Below are 22,333 nucleotides of genomic sequence, written 5' to 3'. Positions count from 1 at the left end.
GGGCCCAAGTACTACATGACATAAAGGAAGACCGCCCTCTATTAGGAGGATTGCACGAAAGCTATTTAGAAGGTGTCATGGTTTGTATAATGCGAGTTATTCCTTAGTTCCTCCTATGACTGTAAAAATATAATAACTATAGGGTTTGTAACCCCCGGACTAGAACGGGCCGTCTGGTTCACGTGATCAAAGCAACCCCGCTACTCGCTGTGCTGTGACAACCTTGCCCCGCGATTGGATGGAGAGCAAGATTATGAGTCTTCGATGAGTCTTTCACGTCATCAAACTAAGTAGTTACTCATTATTTCCCACACACAATAAACTAACTATTGGATAAATTGAAAATTCTCGCCATTTTTCTCACACGACTTTTTCTTCAACGCTGTAACTTGTTCTATTAAACAAGTCGTCGCCTTTACTGGGTTATAGCTTTTCCTTCGCGGACCGAACCAATTTTCATCTTATCCTTTTTTTTTTTTGGTTTCCTCCACTCAGTATTGGCTTTTTCCTCTTTTTTTTTCTTGTGGGTTCGTTCTAGGCTTTGCTTCTTCTTTGGATCTTTGTGTGAGCTGAAAGAAGTGTCGTTTTCTCATTGTGCCCTGTGACTAACGCTCCTTGAATGAAGCTTATTAGCTCGTCATAGTAATCTCGCCCTCATCTTTTATAGGCTTCCATTTGTTTAGCTTCGATTCTGAGTCATGGCTGCCAAAAACCCCATTCTTCCCGTCGAGGGCAAGCGCAACGTACTCATCACCAGTGCCCTTCCCTATGTCAATAACGTGCCTCATTTAGGCAATGTGACCGGCAGTGTGTTGCCTGCTGATGTGTTTTCGCGATACTGCAAGGCTCGCGACTACCAGTCTCTCTACATTTGCGGATCTGTAAGTGGTGGTGTAAATGGGTGTGTGGTGGTTTCTATCTTTACTCTTTACTTTACTGGGTGATTCTAGTGGCAAAGCAGAACATGGAGAAGCTCTAACTCTTCTTTATTTTACAACAGGATGAGTATGGCACCGCGACTGAGACCAAGGCCCTCGAAGAAGGCGTCGATCCCGTTACCTTGTGCGCCAAGTACCATGCTATGCACAAGTCCATCTATGACTGGTTCAACATTGAATTTGACATTTTTGGCCGCACTCCCACAGCCCAGCAGACTGCCATTGTGCAGGAAATATTTATCGACCTGTATAAAAATGGCCACATAGAGGAACGCGCCAGTACTCAGCCCTTTTGCCCTGTCGAGTCGCATAACACCTTCTTGGCCGACCGCTTTGTCGAAGGAGAGTGTAGCATCTGCCATGATCTGGGCGCCCGCGGTGACCAGTGCGACAAGTGCGGTTCGCTTCTAGACCCCCTTGAGCCCGAGAACAAGGACGGCTGTGGTACGCAGGCCGACGAAGCACGGGCTACCGGCTGGCTGATCAACCCCCGCTGCAAGGTCGATGGAACTACGCCGATCCGCAAAACTACTAAGCACTTGTACATCAAGCTAGACCAGCTCGGTGACCGCATCGTTGAGTGGTTTAACAAGGCTAGCAAGGAGGGCGAGTGGTCGGCCAACTGTGCATCAATTACGCAGTCATGGATCGACAAGGGCTTGAAGCCTAGAGCTATCACCCGCGATTTGAAATGGGGCGTGCCAATTCCCGAGGGTCTGGAGGGGTTGAGCAAGGAAGACTACCTGAGCAAGGTGTTTTATGTGTGGTTCGACGCCTGTATTGGCTACATTTCGATTACGGCTAACTACACGGACGGCGAGAACACAGAGACGCGGAATTGGGAAAAGTGGTGGAAGAACCCTGACAACGTCAAGCTTTACCAGTTCATGGGCAAGGACAATGTGCAGTTCCACACCATCATTTTCCCAGGCTCGCTTCTAGGCACTGATAAGGAGTGGACCAAGGTGCACAAGCTTTCTGCATCAGAATACCTTAACTACGAAAACGGCAAGTTCAGCAAGTCTAAGGGCGTGGGTGTCTTTGGTAACAATGCTAAAGATACGGGCGTTGACGCTGATGTGTGGCGATTCTACCTACTATCGAGACGCCCCGAGACCAACGACACGGAGTTCAAATGGGAGGAGTTTATGGATGCCAACAACAATGACCTACTCAAGAATGTAGGCAATCTAGTGCAGCGCACCGTCAAGTTCTGCGCAGCCAAGCTGGGCAGCAAGATCCCCGATTTCGGCGACTACACGGATGCGGTCATTGCCGAGCACATCAAGCAGACCAACGTAGTGCTAGGGCAGTACATCGAGCACATGGAGGGCATCAAGCTGCGAGCAGGTATCGCCGACATTCTCCAGCTGGCGTACTTGGGCAACAAATTCCTGCAGGATAACAAGCTGGACAACAAGTTATTGGCGGATGAACCGCAGAAATGCGCTGCAGTTATTGCCTATGCGCTTAATCACATTTACCTTCTGGCATCGGTACTGGCGCCGTACATGCCCAACACGGCCAAGTCGATTCTGATGCAGGTTGGTATGGATTCCTCGCTGTCAATTCCAGATACGTTTGATGCAACGGCAATTAAGGCTGGTCATGTGATTGGCGAGCCCAAGTTGCTGTTCTCAGTCATTCCGGCGAGCAAGATTGAAGAGTGGAAGGATGCCTATGGTGGCGAGGAGCTGAGACGCCAGAAACAGGAACAGGCCGAAAAGCTTGCACTGAAGAAGGCCAGCAAGGCTGCGGCCAAGGAGCGTAAGAAGGCGGAGAAGGCGGCCAAGGCAGCAGTGGAGGCGGAGACCAAGGCCAAGAGTGGAGAGGTAGAGAAGAAGCTAGCGGAGGCGACAGCGGGTCTAACGCTGGAGAAGTAGAATGGGAGATCGAGAGAGTAAAACAGGGTAGGTGTAGACGGAATAGGGCATATGATAGGGGAGGAGGAGAGGAGGATAAGAATAGAAGTGGGAAGAGAAGAGAAAAGTTTGAGGCAGACACATGAACTAGGGGGGCGGAGAACAGAGAAAAAAAGTGAGGGTTGACTGAGGCTTGAGGGTATGTATCACATCAGAGATTTAGAGAAGAAACAAGGGGAGCGAGAAGAAATAAGCGATTTTCAAATAAGATGCAGGATGTTGTATGGTGCAAGGGGATGGACATGGGCTGCTACTCTTTGACATAGATGTGCAGATTATTTGATGCGGGCTGTAGACGTAGCACATACGTGGCCGTGGATGGGGGTTGTTGGAGGCTTTTCTTATTTGACTGGTTGGTTGCCTATATTATTATAGTATTACTAGGCGGTGAGCAAGTGAAGTTAAGTCGATATAAGTTAAGAAGGAATGCAAGATCGTAAAAAAGTTGGAGGAATAGTGTTTTGTTACTTTTAATTAGTTCTATTTCTTCCCCCAAATTTTATAGTAAACTGCTCATGCTTCCAGCCTTGTTCAACATTGCCGGCGGGCGCAGGTACTATTAAAGGCCAGTTCAGCCTGTGTTTTCTGTGTCTCTTTGTGACCGTTTGTGTCTGTGACTGTCTGTCTGTAACTTGTCAATCTGCTGTTGAGGCCCCCCCCTCTTCTTTGTCCTGCCGCGGCTCCCTATCCCTTGCATGTAGAAGAACTTGGCCTTGGTCCTGGCCACTGCTTCGCTGCTTGCTTTGCTGCTTGCTTTACTGCTTGGCTGGGCTGAAGCTGGCTCTCGGCTTGTTAGCTGATTTGACACACGTGGAGCATCACGTGATAGCATTGAGTAGGGCTCCGCTTTTATCTTTATGATATAGCAGGAACAAGCCGAGTATGCACATCTTACTGAGCTCTTTTTTGCCGTCTCCCAGTTGCTTCTTTTTCTCTTCTCTCTCTTCCGTGCATGGAGATCACAAATGAGGCTTGGCTCGCTGCTTGTTGTGGCTGGTCTGTAGTGCGGTCCGAGGGTTTTCTTCTTCGTCTCTTACTTTGTTATCTTTACATGCACGTTCTTGTTTTCTCTTTTTTTAGAGGATGGGGGGACATGTGATAGTGGTAGGGATGCTATAGCAGAGCCTGAGATGAGCTGGAATAGAGGGGGTTAGACCTGTGTCTTTTGGCGTCGTAGAGGCTGCGTCTGTAATCTACAGCGGCCCAACAGAAAGCCTACAGGGCCTGTGCCTTTGGTATTATAGGGCCTCCCCGTGATTATACAATCAGAATGCCATCTTTTTCCCTTCTCCTTCCTCGTTCTTACCAATCCGATTTCCTGTCCCAAACATCATCACATCAATTTAGTTTAACGGCATTTATCAAGCCAATAAAATAGTATTGCCCGTCTTTTCTTTTCCTCCTTCCTCCTCGTTCCTTTTCCTTTCTTCTCCTTTCCTTTCTTTTCCCCTTCTGAAAGAATTCTATCATCGAGAACCTCATGGTCTTTCTCTATCTTATCTTTGCCCATACTCAATCTCATCATCACCTGCTAGTCGCCTCGATCTCGAACCTCAGTCGAAACAGCCTCGTCTGGGCTCAGCGGTCTGCCCTCCCTCTTCCATCTCCTCATTTATCTCGGGTTCTTAGCTAGAAGCAGCCTCTATTGTCCCATCTGATTCGACCTTGAGCCCACCAATCAACTGACCGAGCGAGCGACTGACTTGTCCGACCGCCGACCACCCGCCCATAAGCATCTCTATCGCCACATCCTCCGAATTAATTTTCTTATTTTCTTCTCGGTTTTTCTTGATTCATCTTCCTGCAGTCTGTACATTCTTGTCGAAGCCTAAGAACAAAGTTTTTCACTTTCTCTTGGTCCCTTTTTTCCTACGCTTCCTCTCGTTGGTACTTGCCTCATCGCCATTTACGTCCTTTTCCTAATAGACAAAACCCTCTACCTCTACCAACTCTACCCGTCCTCTCATCATGGGAAATTCGTCCTCCAAAGATGGCGGCTCCCGGGGCTCCGGTGATCTGCCCTCGCTCAGCAAGTCGGACACGCAGCAGTCGTCTCGGTCCTTCAAAGGCATCCGCTCCAAGATCCCCCGCTCTGACAAGACGGACAGTCCACGAGGCTCAGCTCTGCTTAGCGCTAGCATGAATGGCTTCGGCAACAGCTCTAACTCCTATGCTTCTTCGGGCTCTGGCTCACTAACACCTGCAGATGCTGCTGGATCGTCATCTTCCTTCCGAAATAGCATCGGCCGCGGCCCGCTCTCGGCATTTCGCCATGATAGCTCTACCTCGGCCGGCATGTCCTCCCTTCCCTTTGAATCACCACGGTCAGAACTGAACGATCCACCACCGATGCCCCCGTCGCCTACTCCTGCTGCTCTTCATAGGGACCCTGCAGCTGCGCCCGCGGGCGAAGTTGGCCACGTCTCGGATCAGCCACCCTCAGCCGGCGCTGGTGTCCATGCCCACCTGAGCCCGCCAGGCAGATCTATATTAGTTGCCCGCTCGGCATCATCCATTTCTACTGAAAACATCCTTCCCTCCACCGAGTCTTATCAACAACAACCACCCCTCACTCCCACAGCGGCCTTTGATGAGTCTCCCGCCATGATGGGCGACATCAAAGATATTGACCTCGACGACTTCATCCGCCGCTTGCATGATGCTGCCTACTCGGGCAAGGTAACCAAGAGCGTGTGTCTGCGCAACGCCGAAATTACAGCCATCTGCCAGCGTGCCCGCGAGGTGTTCTTGTCCCAACCCGCTCTTTTAGAGCTCGATGCCCCCGTCAAGGTTGTCGGAGACGTCCACGGCCAGTACACGGATCTCATCCGCATGTTTGAAATGTGCGGTTTCCCTCCACAGTCAAACTATCTATTCCTTGGAGACTACGTTGATCGTGGCAAGCAGTCGCTCGAGACAATCCTGCTGTTACTCTGCTACAAGCTCAAGTTCCCTCAAAACTTTTTCCTGTTGCGAGGCAACCACGAGTGTGCCAATGTCACGCGCGTCTACGGCTTCTACGACGAATGCAAACGTCGCTGCAACCTCAAGATTTGGAAAACCTTCATCGACTGCTTCAATACTCTACCAATTGCTGCCATTGTGGCTAACAAGATCTTCTGCGTGCATGGCGGCCTCTCGCCTGCCCTCAGTCGCATGGACGATATCCGCAACATCGTGCGCCCTACTGACGTACCCGACTACGGCCTGCTGAACGACTTGCTCTGGTCTGACCCCGCTGACATGGAGTCTGACTGGGAGCCCAACGAGCGTGGTGTCAGTTACTGCTTCGGCAAACGAGTCATCATGCAGTTCCTCAACGACCACGACTTTGACTTGGTCTGCCGTGCACATATGGTCGTAGAGGATGGCTACGAGTTTTTTAATGATCGCGTGCTAGTCACTGTCTTTAGCGCGCCAAATTATTGTGGTGAGTTTGACAACTGGGGCGCTGTCATGTCGGTTTCGCCCGAGCTGCTCTGCAGTTTCGAGTTGCTCAAGCCGCTAGACTCAAGCGCACTCAAGAGCCATATCAAGAAGGGTCGGAATAAACGCAACAATATCATCAACAGCCCGCCAGCTATGATTCATCCACAGAGCATGTAATGCTATGTTTGGCGGCTACCAAGTCTGGAGTTGAGTCTAGGTCTAGGCCGAGGTCTAGGCTGTGTCTTTTTTACACGAGTGTGAGCCTGTACCTACTCATGCTGGCCCATACGTTGTTTGTGTTTTTGCCTGTGCCTGTGTCTGTGCTTGTGCTTGTGTCACAGCAGACATACACAGACATGGCTTTTATTTTTTCTTGGTTTTCTTGTTTTCCCTGTTTTTTTTTTTCATGGAGGGGAGCTTTGCTGTGCTCGAACCTTGTGATCTGGGCTACGCCTGTCTCTGATCTCTTTTTGTTTCATTTTCTTGAATATCCTCTTGTTTTCTTTTCTCTTCTCATGCCCTTGTTTTTATCTCCGTTTTGCCTTCATCTTGTCTCCTATATCTTGCCCTCTCCTCGTCTCCTCGCCTCTCTGGCCTATCCATTCTCGCCCTTTACGTCTCTCTTCTCTCTCGTTGTTATTACTGGCTACTCGTATCTGTTCTTCATCTTATCACGCCCCATCCCTTGTCCATCTCTTGTCGTCTGTTCTCCATCTTCCTTTTTATGGAACGGTCATATGTTCATGCCTTTGTTTTTTTTTCTTTTTTTTTTTTTTGGTCTTGTGTCTCGTTTTCCGTTGATTATCTATAACGCACTGCTTGATTGCTTCTTTATTCCTGCTCTTTTTTTGGTGGCTTCTTACAAAGCCTTGTTTTTATTTTCATTTCTGTCTTCAAGTTTGGTATGGATGTCTTTCTTAAATACAAAGCCCCCTCCTCTTATCTCATGAGGAAGCGCTCACAACAAACAAAAAATGCTTACGACCAATAACTGTAAATCATAAGAAATGCAGCCCTGCTTAATAGCTCAGTTACCAATCTAGTGAACAATGTAACATGTAACAGCGCCACTATTATCTCAACCACCTGTGACGTCATCTGGATTTGCGATGAAATACGCTATAAATAATCATGATAGGTCCTAAAATGTTGGTTTGCACGTCATAGCGTCGTCTACTATGTATGTATGTACACATGTATGGCATGTATAGGGGATAATATCCCCATCTCCTCTCTTCTAGCCTCCTACTACACTTCTCATGCTCGTTCTCTCTCGCCCCTCAGTTGTTCATCTCAATGGTAAAGTGGCTGATCTGCGAGTAATATGAGTGCACGGCTAGCTCTAACACCCAGACGTCATTAAACACCTCGATACCATCAAAGCCGCCCACCGAGATCAACCGCCCGTCGTATATCACCGCCCCATGGTATCCGCGGCCTGATGGCGGCTTGCCGTATATTTTGCGTGTCTCCCACGTCATACTGACTAGGTTCAACAAAAGCACTTCATTAGTGTAAGTCTCGCCATCATGCCCGCCGACGATAAACAGGTAAGACCCAACCAGGGTTGCCGTGTGCGCTAGCCGGCGGTGCACAGTGACTGTGTTGAAGGACTTCCAAATTCGCTGATCGACGTCAAAGACCCACACGTCATGGAAACATTTGTCGCCATCAGAGCCACCGTAGATAATGAGCTTGCTACCAAACATGTTAGCCGTGTGGTAGCCTCGGGCTTTTGGCCCCATTGCAGCAGCAGAGGTGTCGCGTTGGCTGAAAGCTTCAGGGCTGTAGATGAGCGACCACGACATCTTAGTCATGTCTGACACATCTAACCGCCATATCTCGTTTAGAGCACGCACACCATCGCCGCCCCCAAAGACGTACAGGCCGTTTTTGTAAAGGCAGGCTGTGTGGGCACGACGCTTGCTGGGAACCATGTCGCTAACGATTCGGGGCTTGGACCAACGGAAGTTGGTGGTGTCAAGGACGTAGACGTCGTTGTAGTATGCAGGTCCGTCTCCACCTCCGAAGACAACTAGTTTCTTGCCGACAGCTGTGCATGTCATAGCTCGTAGCGGGATTGGAATAGCGCCAACCACATGTGGTTTAGACCAGTGAAAAGAGTCGGCGTCCATGACGTAGAGTTCATTGAAGCATGTATTGGCATTGCAACCAGCAAACACATACACGTTAGACCCGATCAAGGCCGTGGTGTGAGCACGCACAGCTGCCATGGGAATTCCAGATACCAGGGCCTTGGAATAGTACATTCCTGAGGCCGGTGCCACGGTGACGTCGGCACCATCACTAGCTGTCTGCAGAGCAGGGTGTGGTATATATTGAGGCTGGTTGTTTCGCGTTGTTTCTGTAGACTCACTTCGTGCCACGCCAGACACGTGGGCGGTAGACGATGTAGAGGAAACTGGTTGGGACGAGGTTTGGCTGGGACGTGTAATAAGAGGAGGAGTGGCGGTAGTAGCTGTGGAAGTGGTTGCGGCTGCGGATGGGCGCGATGTTATGGCACTATTGCTTCGCATTGCTCCGGGCCGTCGAGTCGTCTTGGCGGGATCGGTAGGGTCATTAGGGAGCTTGTTAGAGGAGACAGCAGAGACCGCAGAGGTGGCGGGCGGCGAGCCCCTATCGTCAGAATTGGAGGCAGCGGCCGCAGCAGCCGCAGCTATGGCTCGCACATCTAATGAGCGTGGTAATGATGGGTGGGAGATAGGTAGTGGTGTATGTGGCTTCGATGTAGCGGGCGTCGAGGCGGCGGAGACGGGGGCTGAGGCTGGAATAGACACTGAGTGTGGCATAGTAGACACCGCAGGTGAGGAAGTAGCGGAAGAAGACTTCTGGGAGTGTTGGTAGTGCTGTTGGTGCTGTTGTTGATGCTGTTGTTGATGATGTTGCTGCTGCTGTTGTTGCTGCTGTTGGTGCTGCTGCAGCTGCTGCAGGTGGTGTTGCTGCATTTGTTGCATTTGTTGTTGCATTTGCTGCTGCATCTGTTGCTGCATTTGCTGCTGCTGGTTCTGCGGTTGCTGTTGCTGCTGTTGTTGCCCCGGCATTCCGGACGGTCCCGTTTGCGAAGACACGAGAGAATGGGCACGACTCCGGAGAGCTAATTCGGGCTGTGAAGACTTTCGCCGGCGGTCGAGGGCACGGCTGGGAGCATAATTCGGAGTGTGGCTGCGGGGAAGAGTGCCAGCAGCCACTATAGATGCTGCTATAGACGCTTGTAAAGATGAGGACGATGCGGCATGCGGCAGAGTCGAGGATAAGGGCGACCCCGGCGAGACGTCGTCGGAAAAGGCAGAGGCAGAGATAGAGGCCGTAGCAGAGGACGGTGATAGGACAGAACCAGGCCCAGATCCAGATCCAGAGGGTGTGATTCCAAGATTGGTTCTCAATGGCGGGTTTTGCGCAAGTCCTTTCTGCGACCGCATTGATTTAATGCGGTGATGTGGCGATTTGGGAGCGCGATCACCGAAAGCTATGGATGCTGACGCTGATGGTGATGGCGTACCAGGCATCTTCAGGTGTTGGGGGAGGGGCTTCTGAAAGGAGATTGGTTTTTAGCGCTGCTTAGGGGGTTCATCCAGCTCGTTATAGGGGGGACAGAGGGCCTCGAGTGAGAAGGAACTCGATTAAGAATAGGTTGAGGAAGCGACCCGCGGAAAAAGAAAAGACACCGAAAAGAAGAAGAAAAAACGACGATAATGGATTCAATGGGATGCAATTAAAGATAGTCAAAAAGGAAGCATCGTCGGTCAGTAAAAAAGAGAAAAAGAAAAGGAGAGAAACCGTGCAGCCAGCAGAAAAGAGAGTCAAGGCAGCAGAGAAGTCGAGTGCGTTTAGCGAGCCATCTTACAGGGGGTGGGACTGCCCTGTAAATACAGGAACCAACTATGTCCTCACTACGCACTACAAACACTTTTTGGCTTCTCTTTGCGCTAGTATAATGAATGCACGGGGGGTCCCTGTGCAAGCACAGGGCCACATATCCCGGTACAGTAGCGCTTCAACCCATACGATTAAGACCAAACCAAGTCAAACAATAACAGCGCTTTGCCAACTTCCAGCTTCTTACGGCCTCATGCGTTTCCCCTTTGCTATTCCTCCAGCAAAAAACAAGGCTTCTGTCTTGTGTCCAAGTCCGGTTACCAAGCATCCTCTTTACTCTTCATGTCAATCCAATCCAACCCACCCCATCCAACTCCTCCTCTCATCCCGCACGCGTCATTAACCTTCCCCTGCTTTCTCGTTTGTCCTGCTTCCTTCTTCTTTCTTCTTTTCCTTCTTTACCCGCCTGCCGAGACACAAGCAAGCCACGCTTTGTGCAGGGTCTTTGGCACCCAACGTCTTCTCGGGGTAACCCTTGTAGAACCCTAAGTCCTCATTTTTATGGGGGGAGGGGGTTGTGAAACGTCATGCTTTGCTCTCGTTTCACGACTCCCCACTTCCATAGTCAACTTTGTCTTCGTTTAGCTCCTTCTGCCCCTCTTCTACTCTGCCTTCAGCTGCCATTGTACCTATAGGCAACTCTTATCAAGGCCGAATCCATGCTTGCATTCCCTTGGCTTTTTTAGCCTTCGAAGAAAACCACCGTAACCTGTTGAGGTCGTGGCTGTAGGTTCTCGTGCTTGTCGACTAGCTGCCACTAGCTCGCAGCTGCCAGCAGCCGAGAAGTGGTTCCTATTATTCCAGGACCCCACTCTTCCTACTCCCGCTTCCTCCTTCCAACACCCTCCCCCCTCCTATATCAGACCATTGCTCTGGTATAATATGTGTTATCCTTGGGAAGCTGAAGCTCGAAGCCATTTTGGTAAGAGCTCTTTTAGTTGGAGAACTTATATCGGCCCAAACCCAACAGGTATAAGATAGCGTACGTCTAGACGCCACCCCGCTCTGCGCAACACTGCGTTTCTTTCTTCATTTTAACGCTAAGCTTTTCTATTTCATTGTCCCTCTGTTTCTTTGACTAATTCTACCTACTATTTAGCTTTGTTTGCTTCCCTTCTTTTTCATATAAATCAATATGGACTTTCTAAAGACTGTCGCTTCTGAGTACAGCAAGAGCCAGCAGGGCTCCGGCTCTAACGACGCTCAGCACCAGCAGAGTACGTCTACGCAGATAAAACCAGCCGATCAGTACCAAGCTTGTCTTATAAGCTACATTCCAAGCTTGTGCTAACGCGTTTCGTTCACAACAGCCAACCAGTCCAACGTCAACTCGTCTAACATGCCTGGTAACCTGAGTATGTCCCGTTCTTACTTCTATCACAATCTCCTTCTCTACCTATGCACCCACACATTAAAACTAACAACCTAATCGCATCTACAGGCGGCCTCAGTGGTATGCTCCTCAACAACAATCTCTTTGATGTGCTCGACTCGGATGCCGACAAGAAAAAGACAGCTGAGGCTGCGGCCCAGGCGTCGGGTAGCCACGGCAACTCCGACATGTTCCACAACGTGCTCAACAAGTTGAACCAAAACAAGCACTCTGTCGCCCAGGAAAAGGACAATGTCGATGAGGACTTTGCCGTCAAGATGTTCAAGAAGTTTGTCGAGAAGAAAGACACGAGCTCCGACGAGAAGGCTTCGTCTAACAACCTCGGCGCCGCTGCTGCCATGCAGGCTATTAAGATGTTTAACTCGGGCTCAGGCTCAGGCTCGAGTTCTAGCGGTAGCGGTGGTCAGGCTGCGCTACTAGGCCTGGCCATGTCTGAGGGAAGCAAGGTACGTTTTCATGCTCAATATTTGTCGATGCATGCTTAGGGCATACACCGGAAAATGCCTGTGATTAAAGGAAAAGAAGAAACCAAAAAGAATTAGTTCCCCTTGCCTTATTTCTATTCCGCTAACATCTCCCCTCCCCCCTCTTTCTAGCTGTTTGATAATGCTCAAGCCGAGGGCAAGGTTGCTAAGGGCACCACCAAGGAGAGCGTTATTGAGCAGGCCGTGCAGTTTGCCCTCAAGTTCTTCCTCAAAAGCCAGACATCAGGATCCAGTGGCGGCAACTCTGGCCTGATGGGCCTGGCTGCCAAGTTCCTGTAGAAATATTGACGGGTCATACAGGTGAATGATAGCATGATAAATGATTGTTGCCGATACGAAATAAATTTTACGGAATATATAAGTATGGAATTAGAACTAGTTCAAAATATTCGTGGTTACGGCATTAACTGTAGAGCATTGATGACAGACTTTCCTTGCTCTTTTCCTCACCTTCTCTCGCTACCACCACCAGGCAATTCTCACTACCGCCTCCATTCTCCTTGTTATCATTTTCTAAGACAACAAGGATTTATTTTGGACGTCTGTAGCCGCTCCCTTGTTACTAGGAGCCGAAGCCTTGCTCGCACCACTTGTCCTGTCCTGCGTGAGTTTCAGTACATCAACCCAGCCAGCCGGTCTGACACGGCCACCAGGGTACTTTTCATTCAGGTAGCGTTCAGTATCAGCTGCCCAAGCAAGCAGTGACTCTTCTGCACCCCATTCGTTCATGGCCATCATGCCAATGGGCAACTGACCCTCTCCCTGTTCAGGGTTGACAAAACCAATGGGTGCAGTCAAAGCAGGACAGCCCACCATGTTGGCTAAGAAAATATACATCATGTTGCGTAGACTGGTATTGGCATCATTGACACCGTATGCTTCGTCGCCTTGGTTGCGAGGCCATCCAATCTGCGGAGATGTGGGGCTGAGGATGATAATGCCAGGGTAGGTCTTGAAAATGTATGCCATGTGCTCCATGAGAACCGTTCGCAGCTGGTGGTATTTGATTAAATCCAGGCCAGGCGTACAGGACCCAACCCCAAGCATGATCTTTGTAGCATTGTTGACTGTTTTCATCCAGTTGGAATCTTTGCCAATGCGGGAACGATGCTGCTCAGCCATTTCTGTCAAACAAGCGGCTCCGTGAGCGAGTTGACATTCTTTCAAGTTGGGAATAGTAATTTCAACGACCTCATAGCCCAGGGTCTTGAGATAGTCCAGGCCATTGTTGAACTGTTCAAGTACCTGAGGGTCAGACTTGCTTACCCAAGTCTTTTCTATGCCGATATACTTTTTAGCACTTGGGTCTCGCAGAGGAGATGGTACAAAGCAGGAGGTAACGCCATCCTCAAGATTGGGTTGTGCGGTCACACGGTACGCTGCAGTGAGATCAGCAACAGTGCTAGCCATGGGACAAACGACACACATGGTATGTGTTAGGCTCATGATGCGGTTATGGGTGGTTTTTAGACCGTAGACACCATTGAAGCATGGTGGGATTCTTGCGCTGCCTCCGGCGTCAGTGCCTAGAGCAAAGGGAATGATTCCGGCACCAATAGAGGATCCGGCCCCCGAGGATGAACCCCCGGGGTAGTACGACGTGTTGTGCCAGTTAGTGGGTGTTCCCCAAGCAGGCTGTTGTAACAGAGGGCGTAAGTGTTATTAAATTGAAGACTAGCGTAGAAGTTTGTAAATAACTTACGTTGCATCCCGTGGTGTCTGTAATTTCACAATTCAAGGTTAGCCAAGCCTGCGAGACTGCGTTTCTAGAATCTGTATCCAGCCGTGTAGTCACTCACCACATCCTAGCTCATGCATGGCATTCTTCCCAATCATAATTGCTCCAGCTTCCTGAAGCTTCCGTACAGGGTGGATTGTCTCTTCCGCAGGCTTCTGGAAGCTCAGATTAGATTGATATTTAAGACCCTGTTTGAATCAGGGGCTGGTATTAGCAAATATTCCATCATCACATGAATATAAAAATCTTGCGGCGGTCTATTGCGACCTACCATATGAGAGACATAGTCTTTGACATCCAAATCATCTTTTACCCCAAAAGGAACGCCATCCAAGAGGCCGAGAGGCCGGCCCTGCTTCCAGCGCTCAGTAGATTGCCGTGCCGCCTCCAAAGCAATATTGTCAGCGCCGTGGGAATCAACCCAAGCGTTGTCATATTTACTGCGCGGATCCTGGCCCCTCAGGACCAAAGAGTGCAGGGCTTCGGCAACTTGAAGGGGCGTGACATTGCCAGACTTATAGGCATTGTGATAGTCGGCAGCGGTATGATAGCGGCCTATAAGATCTGCGGCGGCCCTTTCATATAGTACGCTATCAAGATTAGTGGCGCTAGGAATGATAGCCTGGTCATTGTTTTCAACAGGAATCACGAGTGGCTAGAGTGTAGTGAGTTAACTAGTCAGTTTTTGAAGTGTCGAGAGTCGTTCTAGAAGCTTGCTTACCACAAACCGAGGGATCACCCCAGAAAGCGCAACGTAGTCCCGAAGCGAGCCAAACCCGGCATTAGACCAGAGGAACTTCTGGAGAGCGGGAAGCTTGGAAACACTGGGTATTTGTTAGCCAAAATGGAATACATTCGGACAATAAGATGGGAAGCCACCCGTGTTTCAACATCCGTCTTCATTTGAAGCATCCAATAACTCACATTGTGCCTGCCACTGCAAGCAAGGGGCCACGCAAGGCCGGATTCTTGTCGTCAACTTCAGGGCCTTTCGACCATTGTTCAGCCTGGTGGGCTTTGGGATAATCAACGAAGCTCATGGTTAATAGGTGAGCCAAGCGCGTAAGAGGCGGGGGAAGAAAAGAAGAAGAAAAGGAGAAAAGAAAAAACGGCGGCAAGGATTGAATTAAATGGCTTGGTAAGTCAATCAAGGACGAAATCGCATTTTATTGATATGCCAAAGCCAAGTCAACACCTACGAAATGAAAGTCGGCAAAAGACAAGAAAAGTGAGAAAAAAAAAAAAGAGAAAAAGCCAACATGCACTAGATCAGCGGAGGCGGGGAGAATATAATGTGAGATATTCCGAGATAAGAACTGGAGGAAAGAACGGTAGTTGGGCAAACACCACCGCTCCTGCCTATTTGATTAAAGCGAGGTGAGGAAGCTGCGGCGCGTTAATGGTTCACATGTGGAAGCTACCTCCCTGCACATCTAAGCTACGGACAAGTTACCCTAATAAGCTACCGCTTGAGGGAGCTTCCCAACACAAATACCGCCTGTATCCAATGAGGTTGTTTACGTCACCCTCTTGTGCCCATACTTGATACGAAATAAATCACTTTCTAGCAAGCTGCAGGGCGCCTTTGGATGAAGCATATGCATGGCAACTAGTTAAACAAACAGCGTACTGTGGTGCATCCCTGTAGTAATGTACCCCCAAATTCCATTGTCTTATGCTGCCGCATAATGCCGTACTACTATTATAATCCGCTCACTCGTTATAGTCATCCTCCCAGTCAAACACCTCCGGCCCTCGCGCATACAGCACCTCGCAAACCGCTCCTAGCGGAATGTCCATGACTGCATCTGTGCCTTCACTCCATATTGTTGCCAAGTCTCCGTAGCCCTTCATAACATCTATTTTGGCTGGTGTCATCCGGCTACCATCTCGCAAGCTACCCGCGGCATCCACCAACGCAACCTGGGCTGCATCATCTATGACAGTTTCGACAGCCGTCAGCGGCAATGTCAGAATCTCAGTATTGTAAGAACCCAGTGCCACGTATATATATATTAGGGTGACTACAAGGAACGTCGGCATGGCTAGCGCCCACCATCTGTCAGGATAGTACGTAATACCAAGCGCATGCAGAAACGGCGACGGCAGAAAGGCCCATAGCAAGTATGTGAGAAAGCACAGGGACGAAAAAAGGTACAGGACAAAGCCGTAGTATTCGTATGTAGGTACACGTGGTGCGGCTCGTGGCACTGGTTCTAACTCGTCGTCTGATGCGTCGGGCGTCGTTGGCCGCGATGGCCGCAGGAGCGATGTGATGCTGGGCGAAGGCGGCAGCGGAGTTGGCGGTCGACCATAGTATGGCGGGGCAAAGTCGTTTTGGTGATGTGGCCACGGGTGCGACGATTCGTTATCTTCGTCGTCGTCGTCGTCGTCGTCGGGGTCAGAACCATCAGAGAGGCTAGAGTCAAAAGAATTCTCAAAGCCGCGGTGCTGACGCCCGTAACTACGGTTGAGATCCTCATCTATGGATTCATCATCACCGGCCATGAGCTCAAATGTGAAGTTGTTGCTTCGATCGCCACCATCAGTGCTTGTACCGCCGTCCATACTAGCCCTCCCACTGCCGCTGCTTATGCGTGTACCGTTTCGTATTAAACGCGGAGGATTCGTGTTTGATGTCGCATTGTTGCGAATATGGTTCGCGGGCCCACTGCTTGATGTCGGCCTAGCCATGACAGTTGTTTAGAGGGTAAAGTTTTGGTGGGAGCTGGTAAGAAATCACTGTGGCGGGCCAATTGCTACCTCACAACAGCGAGAGACATATCTGGGTGCCAAACAATAGTAGTTCCGTCTCAGAAACAGATTCAACAGACACCCTGAAATGTTTGGTAAGGAGGGAGTTGAGAAGCTTGGTTGCTCAACCATAGTTAAGCCAAGTTCCAAATCACAAGCTTGGACTTTGAAATTAGGTCAATGTTTTCTCTTCATATATAACCCTAATGTATCATAACAACCCTAGCAACGCTTTTCAACATCTTCTCGACCTATGCTTTGAACGCCAGTAGCGAGCGTGCTTTTCCTACTAAGCAGCCTGCTCACGTCTAGCATCTGATATGCTCTCGCTATCAGGGCGATCTTCAGTTACAGGCTTTGAACTGGTGTCGGGCCTAGGGCTGGTTTGGGTCTCAGCCTTGACCTTCTTAGCCGCAAAACTGATTTGAGCTCCATCTTCTTCTGCCCCTCTCTTGGAGCCCGTTTCCACATCGTCAATCTCATCGTCCTCCAGCGCATTGCTTTCCGCATCGTCCTCGTCAAATTTACGGGCTAGCCAGCGTTTATAGTCGGATTTTGGCTGCCCGTCCTGGGAATCGAAGGGTGGGCTGGCGTCTCCCACTTGTGACTTGAAGTCAGTGATAGCGGAGTCCTTTGGTGGTGTGTGTGTGTGCTCGGTTTCTTGGTCAACTTTGATTTTGCTTTCGCTTTCACTGTCCCCCTCACCCTTTTCCTCGCTTTTGTTGTCTTGGTCTCGATCTTGGGTATCTATTTCGTCGCTTCCCTCTTTCGAGGAGGTAGAGGGCTTGGGCCCTTCTGCACTGGTATGGCTGTTTGTCATTGAAGAAACGCCATTCAAGCTTATCGTAACTGTTTCAATGCTTCCCATGCCATTTGGCCCCTCGATAGTCATTGTGCTCTGTCTGCGTAGTTCAGGGCCACCTACAGACCCACCCGCTGCTGTAGCCGCTATCGCATCCATATCAACGTCGCCATCACCGTCAGCATCCTCATCAGAATTATCGACAAGCCATGGAATCGGCGTTAAGAGTGCGCCTCCTAGCGCATCATCAGAGCCTGGGCTAATAGTTTGTGCGGGGTTCCCCCATGAATGCAGTGCACTTGCATCACCACTGCCGCCAACCCCATTGGTGCCTGTACCATATGAAACCGGAACAACAGGAGGCAGGGGATACATGCTAATGCCTGAAGTCACATGGAGAACGCGATCTAGAGCATGCAGCCATGGTACTAGGTGATTATGGTGACGACGTGGCTCAAGAAGGAGCTCTGCTAGGCGCTGGCATGTGTGTGGTGGCTCGTCTTCGAAGCTGTGGAGGACATCGCGGATCTCTTCAAGCTGGGAAATTATTGGCACAGGAAGCAAATGAGTCGAGTTGGCAAATGGGTGTGGCTCGGAGACTGTGTTTGGGGTTTCGTTCTTGGAATTGTCGGACTCGGCTGACGGGGCGGGATCGGATGTAGAGGGGAAGATGTCTCGTACAGGGATTTTATCGCCTGTGAGAATCGGCACTGTGAATTCTTCTAAGGCGGTCTGCAAACGTGGTGTTAGTAGCGACTACATGGCAGCGAAAGATAACACTGAGAAAGCGAAGCAAAGAAGATATATAGAGGTGGGGGAGGGGGGGCTTACGCTAACGATGCGCTCAAAGAGCTTGTCGCGGAAGACAACCCATTCTTGGGCGGAAGAAAAGCAGTCGCCCCTACACAGCTATTAGTACACTCAAGTCGCAAGCCATTGCGCTAGGGATATAAAGTACTTACGGCTTGAGATTCTGGCCTGTTGCAAGTTTGCGCAGCGTTTCTTGTTGAGCATCGGCTACCGTAGTTTTGGGTGGTGTTGGTGCTGACATGATGATAGGTGCTTGGAATACGACAAAGGAAGGGCGTCTGGGGATGAAGAAGGGACGCCAAATGAACTAGATATATAGCAAGAAGGGACCAATTTTTTCCTTGTTGGAGTCACTCAGTGCAGGCTAAGGAGGGGGTTAAGCAAGCAAACAGTGCTGATGCTGCTTCTGTCTTGATTGATTGCTGGGTGATATGACGAAGTTCTCTAAATCCACAAGGCTGGCTAGTGGTGCGAAAAGTAAAAGTGGGGCATAGTCAAGCCTAGTAATCTGTAGCAGGGGTAGGTAGGTAATGGGCGCTGACAGACACTGTACGGTCCTAATCTTCAACTGCTCTAGGGCTTCTCAGAGCATAATCATCGCTAAAGCACTTAGGAGCCGCTAAAGCGCTAGAGACAGAGGCTTATGTCACCAAGTTACTCAATAAGATGGATGGAATGCATAGAGCGATACCGTTATTTATTCATGTAATTTGTACAATCTGTAGTCAACATCTAGCCCTGAACCTCATACGCGTGGCTCTTGTGCTTTGGCACAAACCTGAACGTCTCCGGCGCTGGGCCCAGGAACATCTCGGAAATTTTGATCCAGTCGCGGCTATCACCACTGGCCAGCAGCGTCTCAAGCTCGTTTCTGCCTTTGAATGGGGGTGGCCTATCGTTGAGGCTGGGTGGCAGTCTTTCCAGAATCCCCACAGGGATGTATCTTTGTGTAAAACTGAGCCACTCTAGCAGGAACCGTCTCGTGTAGTTAACACCATGCTCATCCGAGCCCCACGCATCTAAACCATACTTGACAAACTTTTCAATGTATCCAAGACGCTCCGTAGCTGACTTGTCAAGATACTGGCCAGTACGAATCTCTTCAAACAGCCATGGCTTGATTAGTGCACCACGACCAATCATGACTGAGTCAACCTTACCGTTATTGACGTGGTCGAAGTATTCTTCATGGGAGTAGCAATCGCCGTTGCCCAGGAAAAACAGCCGGCCACCTTTGGAGTTCGCCAGTGTGCGCTCATCCGGCTCTCGAATCGTATCCTGCAACGCCCCCACTTGGGCATTATAGTCTTCCACAATAGCTCCGCACTCGGCAATATAGCCCCAGTCAGCACGCTTAAGGTAGCGTTGCTCTCTGCTACGGCCGTGTAGAGTCACGGCTGCGCAGCCGGGTGCACCCAGTCTCTCCCGGTGTTCGGCGCCGCCAAAGGCCAAGCGTGTCAGTACCTGCGGTGCCACGGGGCGGTTACTCTTGACACCCGTGCGGATTTTGGCCGTGATGGGGATCTCGCCCGATACGGCGTTCATGCCACGAACCATGCGCTCAATCTTGGCAGGAGCCTCGAGCAGAGCGGCACCGCAGCCTGTCTGGTACTGAGAGTCGACAGGGCAGCCGCAGTTGAGGTCAATAACACGCAAACGATCGCAGAAGCGGTTAAGCGCAAAAGCTGCTTTAATCACCTGCCACGGTGCGTTTCCAGAAATTTGGGCGCCAAAGCGCATATCGCGACTGTTATCATAGTCGAAGACAATGTTTTTATAGTTGGGGTTCACACGTGGGGGTGCCGCTTCGGTCTCGTGTGCTCGCATCAACGCCCAGTCTGACTTGACTCCTTGCACAAGAGGTCGACTAAGAGCCATCTCCGAGTACGTAAACTCGGCCCCCAGTTCAACAGCTAGCCGGCGAAAGGGCATATTGCCTTGTGTAGTCAGGGGGGCCACGACAGGCGTCTCGGCAGCAAAGTACAGACGGCGCTTTTCCGACGGCAACATGGGCGGTTCAACGTACTGTGCACTCATGTCTTTTTGTACTTCAGCCTCATCTTCCCTCTTGCGGCGGTTTTGATACTCGTTGTTAAGTCTCCCCTCATTGTCAATCCACTTGACATATTTTTCAATGTCGTCCATGTCTACACGACGGCGGGCCAAGTCAATCTTGTCCTTGGATGAGACAATGTTGACCAAGCCGGGCTGCACACCCTCGGTTTCGTGGTTGTTAGACGCATTAGCAGGGCCTATTGTGCCGTCGATATTCTTCTTGAGCAAGATGAGCTCTTTGCGACCATCTTCATGGGTTATTTCCTTGCTATGGCTCTTAACGAACCGACATTTCCAGCCTGAGGTGCACTCGCCATAGGTATCAAATACGGGGCACAATCCACCAAAGGATTCTAGATCAGGGCGGCGGTCCTCTTGGAGATACTTGCGCAGATCGTGCACACGCTTGCAACTTTCGCCAAAGGGGCACTCACGAGGAGAAAACTCGGAATTGAAAACACGCGTATTGCACAGCGGGTTAGCATCGCCAGTTGCGCCAAAGAAACGGTCGTTGTTTTGGCCAGTCTGTTTCTTGCGCTTGTCTTTGCCCTTCTTGTTGTTATTGGAGCGGTTGTCACCCCCACCGCCGGTTTCTTCGCGTCCCTCAGCCAGATCATAGTCAATGGCGCTGGCAGCGACTCTAGACGCATCGGCGCCTGTCAAAAGGTACCTGGAATACAGTGTTAGTAGACTATCGGTTAGTTAAGCCAAATCACGCTCACATACTCAGCTTTGATGGGCGCAACGCCAGAGTCCCGCTGGTCCTGTCTACGGCCGTTGACATGGGTGCTGTCTTGCGTGGAAGTGGGCTTATCTTGAGCTCTGGGAGCCTCGCTCACAGCCGCATCTGCAGAGCCAGAAGTCGACACAGGCACAGGTGTAGGCGCAAAAGTCGCAACTTCGTCGGTGTTGCTTGGCGCATCAGTTCTAATGCGCTTAGCAGTAGGCTCCACAATTTCAACAGCCTTTGGGTCTGAAGCGTCCATTTTATATGTATGTATGGACGAAAATAGGATGAAGAATGAGAGAGAAATAACGATAAGGATAATAAGAACAAGAAGTTGAAGTCGGTCTTTATACAGAAAAGGTCAATTAAAGTTTTCTCGGTGAGCTTCACCGAGGATTAAAAGGGATTCCCGGTGAATGGTACCCATATATTAGTTGGAATATAGATGAGAAGTACTTGGTACTAATGTGATGCTTTGTTTTTGTGGAAGACGCCCATCTTAAAGAGAAATTAGAAAGGTTCTGTGAGAACAATAATGCGAACCAATTCGGACCAAATTGTGAGAAACTGGAATCAACAAGTTGTAAACTCCTCAATCATAACCCTAAGCACCCTTTCTCACATAACGTTCCCAGTCCATAAAGTAGTCAGTGGCCTCGACAGAGGAGCGAGGGTCGTTAGCAGTATAGTGAGGCTTTCTTTGTGGTATTTGGCTGTAATCAAAAGCGGCTTGTGCCTTGTGTTGGATTTTGGCTCTCGTATCAATATTCATGAATTCGTGGTAAGAGTAAAAGATCTGAGGACCATGGGGATACGGGCTTTGGGAGTTGCAGTATAGGTCGACCAAGTACTGGCCAAACTTTGTGGACTCCTCACTGTTAATGGATGAAGAGCAGGGAAATGACGAGCGACGGCGCCGGAAAGATGGTTTGCACCCGGTACTTTGCTTCTCTTTAGAATAGAGAGGGTTAGGGTTACTTGCCGGGCGGATGTCGTACATGATGATGGAAAGGACTAGGGAAGACAGGATGAAAAAGGGGAGGAGAAAATAAAGGAAAAGAGACTGATCCGGCAAAGGCTTGGGCAGATTCAAAAATATAACAGATATGGCAATGAGAGTTGTGTCGAATGTCAGTTGTGCGTAGAGTGTTGAATTTGCTGGAACAAGTCCGGCTTAAAGAGGATGACGGAGATAGGTCATCTTATACACATAACACATAACTATCAACTATCATCCAACGTATGATGCCCAGTATTTCCTACACTCACGCCATGGCTTGCATTGCCATATGATATGCACAAGGGCAGCCAGCGTTTGGGTTTGGAATAAACAAGCGTGGCCGGGATCTGATAGGCAGCCTACAACTTGGTGCTGTGCACTTC

At 49.9% G+C, this 22,333-nt stretch overlaps 7 protein-coding genes across 7 annotated transcripts; 3 read left to right on the top strand and 4 right to left on the bottom strand.

The window, feature by feature from the left end:
- Positions 1 to 698: 698 nt before the first annotated feature.
- HOO65_070249 (Methionine--tRNA ligase cytoplasmic) lies at positions 699 to 2,821 on the top strand (the record flags this gene model as incomplete). The annotated part of the gene is made up of 2 exons (XM_071004933.1): positions 699 to 881; positions 1,001 to 2,821. The coding sequence occupies 2 exons, from the start codon at positions 699 to 701 to the stop codon at positions 2,819 to 2,821; spliced, it is 2,004 nt and encodes a 667-aa protein (XP_070856967.1).
- Positions 2,822 to 4,828: 2,007 nt separating this feature from the next.
- Positions 4,829 to 6,466, top strand: HOO65_070248 (Serine/threonine-protein phosphatase PP-Z; the record flags this gene model as incomplete). The annotated part of the gene is made up of 1 exon (XM_071001283.1): positions 4,829 to 6,466. The coding sequence occupies one exon, from the start codon at positions 4,829 to 4,831 to the stop codon at positions 6,464 to 6,466; it is 1,638 nt and encodes a 545-aa protein (XP_070856966.1).
- Positions 6,467 to 7,569: 1,103 nt separating this feature from the next.
- HOO65_070247 (conjugation with cellular fusion- protein) lies at positions 7,570 to 9,816 on the bottom strand (the record flags this gene model as incomplete). The annotated part of the gene is made up of 1 exon (XM_071001282.1): positions 7,570 to 9,816. The coding sequence occupies one exon, from the start codon at positions 9,814 to 9,816 to the stop codon at positions 7,570 to 7,572; it is 2,247 nt and encodes a 748-aa protein (XP_070856965.1).
- A 1,505-nt stretch (positions 9,817 to 11,321) lies between these two features.
- HOO65_070246 (beta-flanking protein) lies at positions 11,322 to 12,343 on the top strand (the record flags this gene model as incomplete). The annotated part of the gene is made up of 3 exons (XM_071005111.1): positions 11,322 to 11,403; positions 11,628 to 12,025; positions 12,176 to 12,343. 3 exons carry the CDS (start codon positions 11,322 to 11,324, stop codon positions 12,341 to 12,343), a joined length of 648 nt encoding a protein of 215 aa, XP_070856964.1.
- Positions 12,344 to 12,577: 234 nt separating this feature from the next.
- On the bottom strand, positions 12,578 to 14,842 carry HOO65_070245 (putative amidase-like protein; the record flags this gene model as incomplete). The annotated part of the gene is made up of 6 exons (XM_071004924.1): positions 12,578 to 13,699; positions 13,767 to 13,783; positions 13,864 to 13,957; positions 14,074 to 14,457; positions 14,524 to 14,626; positions 14,727 to 14,842. The coding sequence occupies 6 exons, from the start codon at positions 14,840 to 14,842 to the stop codon at positions 12,578 to 12,580; spliced, it is 1,836 nt and encodes a 611-aa protein (XP_070856963.1).
- A 4,058-nt stretch (positions 14,843 to 18,900) lies between these two features.
- Positions 18,901 to 21,209, bottom strand: HOO65_070244 (tRNA-dihydrouridinen 47 synthase NADP+; the record flags this gene model as incomplete). The annotated part of the gene is made up of 2 exons (XM_071004912.1): positions 18,901 to 20,893; positions 20,950 to 21,209. 2 exons carry the CDS (start codon positions 21,207 to 21,209, stop codon positions 18,901 to 18,903), a joined length of 2,253 nt encoding a protein of 750 aa, XP_070856962.1.
- Positions 21,210 to 21,554: 345 nt separating this feature from the next.
- Positions 21,555 to 21,950, bottom strand: HOO65_070243 (uncharacterized protein; the record flags this gene model as incomplete). Its single annotated transcript, XM_071001281.1, has 1 exon — positions 21,555 to 21,950. One exon carries the CDS (start codon positions 21,948 to 21,950, stop codon positions 21,555 to 21,557), a length of 396 nt encoding a protein of 131 aa, XP_070856961.1.
- Between the last annotated feature and the right edge of the window lie 383 nt (positions 21,951 to 22,333).

This window comes from Ceratocystis lukuohia (assembly GCF_044167205.1).
Source record: "Ceratocystis lukuohia strain C4212 chromosome Unknown Supercontig7_pilon, whole genome shotgun sequence".
Classification (NCBI taxonomy): Eukaryota; Fungi; Ascomycota; class Sordariomycetes; order Microascales; family Ceratocystidaceae; genus Ceratocystis; species Ceratocystis lukuohia.
Note: the sequence above shows the minus strand (reverse complement) of the source record. Positions and strands in the feature narration are given on the sequence as shown.